Source organism: Microcaecilia unicolor, chromosome 2 (genome assembly GCF_901765095.1).
Source record: "Microcaecilia unicolor chromosome 2, aMicUni1.1, whole genome shotgun sequence".
In the NCBI taxonomy this organism is placed as follows: Eukaryota; Metazoa; Chordata; class Amphibia; order Gymnophiona; family Siphonopidae; genus Microcaecilia; species Microcaecilia unicolor.
The window spans coordinates 476546605-476553960 of NC_044032.1; the positions used below are offsets into that span (position 1 = coordinate 476546605).

The 7356-nt window shown below is 45.4% G+C and overlaps 1 protein-coding gene across 2 annotated transcripts in view; it reads left to right on the forward strand.

The window, feature by feature from the left end:
* Positions 1 to 6874, forward strand: part of SMYD1 (SET and MYND domain containing 1) — a 90014-nt gene extending 83140 nt beyond the window's left edge. For both annotated transcript variants that reach the window (XM_030192569.1, XM_030192570.1), the window contains 2 exons: positions 3534 to 3702; positions 6565 to 6874. In XM_030192569.1, coding sequence (XP_030048429.1) covers positions 3534 to 3702; positions 6565 to 6726 — 331 coding nt within the window. In that variant the 3' untranslated portion in view covers positions 6727 to 6874. The remainder of the gene's footprint in view (positions 1 to 3533; positions 3703 to 6564) is intronic.
* Positions 6875 to 7356: the final 482 nt, after the last annotated feature.

Below are 7356 nucleotides of genomic sequence, written 5' to 3' on the forward strand. Positions count from 1 at the left end.
CAAGCGACGTGACCACATCACACCATTTTTGCAAACACTTCATTGGCTACCAGTACAATACAGGGCTAAATTTAAAACTCTATGTCTGATCTTCAAGGCCCTGAAAGGAAATGGCCCCGAATATCTGAAGAATAGGATGATCCTCCACACACTGCCAAGGACACTAAGGTCCTCCCAAGGACTTTCACTAACTACACCCTCTTGGAAAGACATTACACAATGTGATACCCGCAAGCGAGCCTTCTCCGGAGTAGCCCTCACACTCTGGAATGTATTGCCTGAAAGGCTCCGCTTAACATAAGACTATCTGTACGTCAGGAAGCAAGTGAAAGCTTGGTTCTTCAACCAAGCCTTTAATGGAAAAAGTAACTAACTTGTTAGTCTCACTCACACACACAAGGATTGACTCGGGCTGCACATACTGCAGCGGGACATGTTTATCCACGCCTACCCTAGCTGAGATGATATTTAACCATCTCTCTGACCTCATGTGCAACTTTCTTCAAATCAGTCACCTTACTTTCTAATTCTTTCTACTTTCTTACTCATCTATGTTACAACTTTGCCTTACCCTTTACTACCAATTATAATGTTCTATTACGTATTGTGTAGTCATTGCCAGTAGTATAATTGGTAAAATCCAAACCAGTGATAGTGGGTGGTCAATGAACAGCGGAGGCGCTCTGAAGGGCAGAAAGAGAATGAGCATGTATTCCTCGCGGAATAGCCATGCTGGGCACCATTGAGGCTTGGTAAATAGAAAAAAGAAAAAGGTACAACAGAATAAACAGTTGTTGAAAGATATAATAGATTTAAGGGACGTGCTACAAGATTGCTCTCTTTATTTTGTTCCCTTTGGTAAAAAAAAGTGATAGGTAGAATATAAACCAAAGGACCTCGTGATAATTAACAAGTAGTATACCATGCCATACTTTATATTGTAACTTGAATATTTTTACTGCTGTAATTGCCTGTTGCTCATGTTTGATCTATTCTTACTGTACACCGCCTTAAGTGAATTCCTTCAAAAAGGCGGTAAATAAATCCTAATAAATAAATATGTACTCATTCAACCGTTGCAGTTTTTTCTGCCGAATCTAATATATTAGCACCTCTTCAGTGTGTTAGTGTCTGTCCAAGGCTGATGAGGGTGGTAAAAACCCAAGACATTACAGCTGGACTGATTCATAAGTGTTCATTGAAGAATAAGGTACTGATTATTAAAGACCTTTGTTGAAATTAACTGCTTAGATATTTTGGAAGTAATTTTATAAGGGAGCACATAGCTAATGCTCCATTTAAGGCATCTATATGAAGCCTATTTTATAAAGACAAGTAGGTACTTACCTGTCTTTGTACACTATGGAGGCAATTCTATAAATTTGCACCTAGACCAAGTTCTCGGGGCATAGGGTGTGCCTTGAGGACTGGGTTGAAAACCCCTGACCTAGACATATGTACCACTTATGTACATCATAGGCAGCAATAATTGGTAGTTATGTGTGAATGTGCACTAGGCACTATGCTATAAAGCAGAGCCTAAGTGCTATACCGCTGGATTCTAGGTTTCTGCGCCAAAATCTAAGCGTATTCCATAACAACGCACATAACTTAATTGGCTTAACAAGCTAATGAGCATTGATAACAGTGCTTAACAAACAATAATGAGCACTAATTGGCAATAACGATCCACGAGCAAACGTCCGTCCGCAGATTATTGAAGACCCATCTTTTTGAAAAAATTTACGGAAAGAACCAAAACACATAAAGTCCATACTTACTGTTCATTAATGCATCATACATCAACTTCTGAACTCTCATTCCCGTAATATCACATCACTCACACCTTTACTCACAGAAAAATATATACCATATGTCTTCATGCCTTATTATCGCCCTAAGCTCCCATTGTCTCCTTCCAACGTTTCAATGTTTGTGTTCCATTGTTACATTCCTTAACGACACCTCGATTGTCTCGCATAACTCTGCACAATGTAATCCATAACCAATCTGTAACAAATTGTATTTCCATCATTTAACTCATATTGTAAGCCACACTGAACCCGCAAAAAGGTGGGAAAATGTGGGATACAAATGCAATAAATAAATAAATAAATAAAATAATTAGTATTTACGTGCATATCTCCCTTGTATGGAAGTTAAGTCCTACCCAGCACATCCCAGGATGCACCGGGCAGGGTGAGATGCCACCATTTTGGTAAGGCACTCAAAGAGGAGGGAGGGAGGGAGTGCTATTCCTTCCTTCCTCCACTTATTACTACTACGGAGAGGTAGGCTGCTGGGGGGGGGGGAGGAGGGGGGGAAGGAGGGCTAGATAGATAGATATTGATCCCACTGGACCACCAGGGCATTTTTATTCAATGTGAGGGGTGGGAGGGAGAAGCTAGTGGTCCCACTGGACCATCAGAGTTTTTGTGTTTTGGTGGTAGGAGGCCTAGAGGTCCACTAGACCTCCAGGACTTGTATTTGGGGAGGGCGGGCTTAGGTTTGACAGGTCCGGGAGAAAATTCTGGACCTGTCAAACCTCTTCTGTGGGTCTCCCTCATTCCTCCCTTGCTGGCAAACCCTAACGCCAGCTCCGAGCTGGCGTAGGGTTTGCAGCGGTAGCAGTGCCCTTGTTTGGTGCGCTGCCCACTGATCATGATGGAGGAATACAGGAGACCCTTGTTTGCATGCATTTGCATGCCATTAGCATTCAGATCTGGCAAACGTGTTATTACACGTGCTCACATGCTCTGATCGTGTGGGAGCAAACGCGGGTGCTAGTACGGCGCTATTGGCCTCTAGCACCCGCGTTTGCTTCTGGTCATCGGCCCCAGAATCAGTTGTGGAGATGGGACAAGTGATGACAGCAGTAGGAGTGTGATCATAGGCAACTATGGAGGCTGGAAGCAGGGCCTGAGATCAGAACATCAGCGCAGCATCAGCAGATTTGTAAGAAGGAGGGAGAGTAAAGATGAGGACTAGCTGAAGGGAAAGGAATGGCTGGAGAGACAGAAAGAGAGAGAGAGAGAGAGAAAATGCTGGGATTTGGGGTGAAAAGAGAGAGAGACACTGGTAAGGACTGGCTAAGAGAGAGACTATTGGCTGGGAGAAGGCGAGAGAGATAAATTGAGGCTGGTGGGGACTGACTGGAGGAGAAGAGAAAGAGACTAGTCAGGGGAACAGAGAGAGAAAGACTGAGAGAGGGACTGGTTGAAGGAGACAGAAACTGGTGGAGACAGAAAGGGAATGAGGCATAAATAGGGCTACTGGGAACAGGCTTGGTGCTGAGGGAAAGAGGTACAGGAAAAATGGTGGGAGTGAATTGGGGGTGGGGGTGGGGGGGTCCCTGTGCCTTTTGAAGGTAGATAAGGGATCCACACAACAAAAAGGGTTGGGAACTTCAGGACTAGATGGGCCTTATGTCTTTTTCTTCTGTACTATTCTATAGTATGTTTCTCTGTTATTTACTGTTTATTTTTTTAGGATGCTTGTAGAACTGTTTTTACAATTGTTCTTTCTTTTTTTAGAAAACTGTATCATCCAAACAATGCACAGTTAGGGATGGCAGTAATGCGGGCAGGAGTGACACACTGGCATGCTGGTCTCATTGAAGTTGGGCATAGTATGATATGCAAAGCCTATGCTATACTTTTGGTGACCCATGGACCTACCCATCCTATTACCAAAGACTTGGAGGTGAGTGATTATAGCCCAAAATCTGTATGGTTTAAAGTATGGGGATGTTTATTACTTCCAAAACTCTGGAGTGGGTCTTTCTAGATTAGGCACAAGAACCAGCAAAAGTGTTGTATATGTGTGAGTTTCTACCCCCTGACTGCAGGTGGCACTGGTCACAGGAGGTTTTGCTATGTTCCTGCCTTGTTTCTGATCCTGTTTCCTTGCATTGATCCAGAATCCTTGTATTCCTCCCTTCTTCCTGTCCTGGTTTTCTGGCAAGGTTGCCAGGTGGGCGGTTTTACTGCCCAATTGGGCGGGTTTTCACCAGCGGCGGCGGGAAAATTTCGCCGGCCATGGGATGTGGTTTTTTGGGCGGTTTTCCCGTCACCGCTGTGCGAGTTCGGCAGTTTTTTCCGGGGCTTCTATTGGTCCAATTCGGTCCAATAGAAGCTTTTCCGGGGCTTCTATTGGTCCAAATTGGACCAATAGAAGCCTTTCAGGGGCGGGGCTGACGTCAGGGATTACGTAGGGGCGGGGCTAGTGACATGGGAGGCAGGGTTAGTGACGTGGGGGCGGGTTAGGTGATGTGGGGCGGGGTTATGTGATGTGGGGGCGGGGTTAGTGGCGCGGGGGCGGGGTTCGGTGACGCAGAAGACGGGGATTTGCTCAGGGCAGTTTTTGGGCGGGTTTACAGCTGTTTCGGGCTGGGAAAATTTTTCCCAGCTGGCAACCCTGTTTTCTGGTTACTTTCCTTTGTGTCATCCTCTGTCCTGTGTTACACCCCTGGTTCCAGCCTCCTGACTCTGGAGAAGTAGAAAAAGAGGAGCTCAGTGAGGAATTTTAAATAGATGTGAATAATTTTTTGAACAGCTTTACCCTTAGTCTTAGCAGGGCTGGTGCAATGATGTTGGATGCCTTAGGCAAACCTTCAGCCTTATGCCACCTCCCCTCCTCCACAATTAGCTTTCAGTCCCTAACTTTCACAAATCTCTTCAACAAGGCCTACAATGTGAATCCATAACTTAATCATAACACTGCACCACTTCACCCTATTCTGATAGGTATCTTCCTATAACTGTCTGTATAGATCTTTTTCTCATCCCTGATCTTGTTGTAACACCATTTGTATTTGCTACCCTGGAATGGCAATGCTATAACAGGTTTTTGTAAGCCACATTGAGCCTGCAAATAGGTGGAAAAATGTGGGATACAAATGCAATAAAATAAATAAATAATCCCCACTCCCCTGCCCCCTCCCCTGTGCATCATGCTTTTAAATATTTAAACACTGTTGTATGTGTGCATATATCTCTCACACACACACAAATAATGAGGGTAATTTCCAAAAGTCTCTTCCCTAGGAGGAGGGAATCAAATGTGTGGGAGGGGAAAACGAAGCTGTGGGGGGGGGGGGGACTGCGCCTCCTCTGCAATTATTTTTCCTAGCCCCACACTCCCTGTCTGTGTAGTATATCTCTGCCCTATGTGGTAAATGCAGGGCAGATGCTGGCCATGCCCCCTGCATTCACCTCACAGCTTTAGCCCTTACCACTAATGCAAAAAAAAAAAAGGGGGGTCCCTTAATGTCTTTATTATAAAGTTCAATTTTGCATTGGATGTCTAGGTAGGATTTCGGACATGCACAATTTCCAGGATATTTTACAAAAAGCTCGTTGAACGTGGAATTTTTTGATGCTAGGAAATTAACATGTCTTTTGGGAACAGCCATAATAGTTTGGAAGGAGTGAGCACTAGGGTTACCATACGTCCAGTTTTACCCAGACATGTCCTCTTTTTGAGGACACGGCCGGGCATCCGGGTGGGTTTTGCCAGCCTGCCTGTTTGTCTGGATTTGCGGACAAATGAGCAGGCTGGCGGGTGGACAGGTAGGCGGGAGTCCTATTCTCCCCTCCCCTCCTTTACCTAAGTGTGGTACCATGGTAATCTAGTGACCTCTTCGGGGCAGGAAAGAGCCCCCTTTTTCCTGCCCAGCACGTCTGCAGACTGTCTTGCTCCCGGCACCGCTTCAAAATGGCTGCTGAGAGTTTAGGCAGCAGCCTCGCAAGACTTCCGCAGAAGTCTTGCAAGTCTTGCAACTCTTGCAAGGTCACTGCTTCAATTCTCAGCAGCCATTTTGAATCAGCAACGGGAGCAAGAGAGGTTAACAGCCATGCCGGGCAGCAAAGAGGGGGCTCTTTCCTGCCCCAAAGAGGCCACTAGACCACCAGGGCACTACAATAAGGTACAGGAGGGGAGGGGTGGGGTAGTCGAGTCATATGGGTGGAGGGAGGCTGTAAAATTGGGGAAGGGATATACTTGGGGGAAAGAGGGAATCTGGCTTTCTTTGGGGGGTCAAATTGACAGGGGGTGGGGTGGAGTGTGACATTGGGCATGGTGGGTGTGATGGGCGGGATAGGGTGTGACTGGGGTGTGGTGGGGGGTGCAACAGGGGTGGGGCATGTGACCTCTTTTTCCATAGGGCAAATATGGTAACCCTAGTGAGCACCAGCTTACAACCTGCACACGTGACAGTATTTATACGTGTAATGAATACATTTCACACAATTGGACTTCCAGAAAGAGCTAATTAAAAAGCCAAGTGAAAAACTCTTTTTTTTAAAGTTTGGGCTGTATTTAAACTCTATAGCAAAATGACCTCTTCAATCACTAGTGCAAAGCAGTCCAAATGTACAGTTAACTGACACTTGCACTTGCCTCAGAGCCTGTGTAAATGCTGACCTCCAGTTTTCTTACAGTGCTGTGCTCTGACAAGACTTGTCCTTCATTCCCCATTTTACCTAGAGAATAGAGAAATCTGAAATCATAAATATGTGACTATGTCTTTAACCTTTGGACCCACCTTTGGTTTTCTCCCACCAGGCCATGCGTATTCAGTCTGAGATGGAGCTACGCATGTTCAAAGAAAACGAGTATGTGTACTACAAGATGCGAGAAGCTGCCCTCAAAAACCAGCCAATACATGTCATGCCGGAACCCAGCAGCAATACCACGCCCAATAGTATATTTCACAAGAAGCAATAAAAGTCTCTAATCCATATATCACTTCTTGCCACCATCAAGTGTTGTGAGGGAATATCTAGTTTGAAAGCAAGTACAGGGAATTTTGTTACACTTGAAATGTACACGGTTGTATCTGAAGTTTGATTAAAAGTATCCACCAAATTCTCCACAAAAACATATTGTGTGTTTCTGTAGCACTATCAGGCTTATTTTCAAAAGAGGACACCCATCTTTCGACACAAATTGCAAGATGGGCGTCCTTCTCACAGGGTCGCCCAAATTGGCCTTTGCCTGGTCCTTTTTTTCTTATGACCAAGCCACAAAAATGTGTCCTAAATGACCACCGGAGGGAATCGGGGATGACCTCCCCTCACTCCCCCAGTGGTCACTAACCCCCTCCCACCCTCAAAAAAAAATTTTTTAAATATTTTTGCCAGCCTTTATTCCAGCCTCAAATATTATACCCAGCTCCATGACAGCAGTATGCAGGTCCCTGGAGCAGTTTTAGTGGGTGCAGTGCACTTCAGGCAGGCAGACCCAGGCCCATCCCCCCTACCTGTTACACTTGTGGTGGTAAATGTGAGTCCTTCAAAACCCACCAGAAACTCACTGTACCCACATGTAGGTGCCCCCCCTTCACCCCTAAGGGCT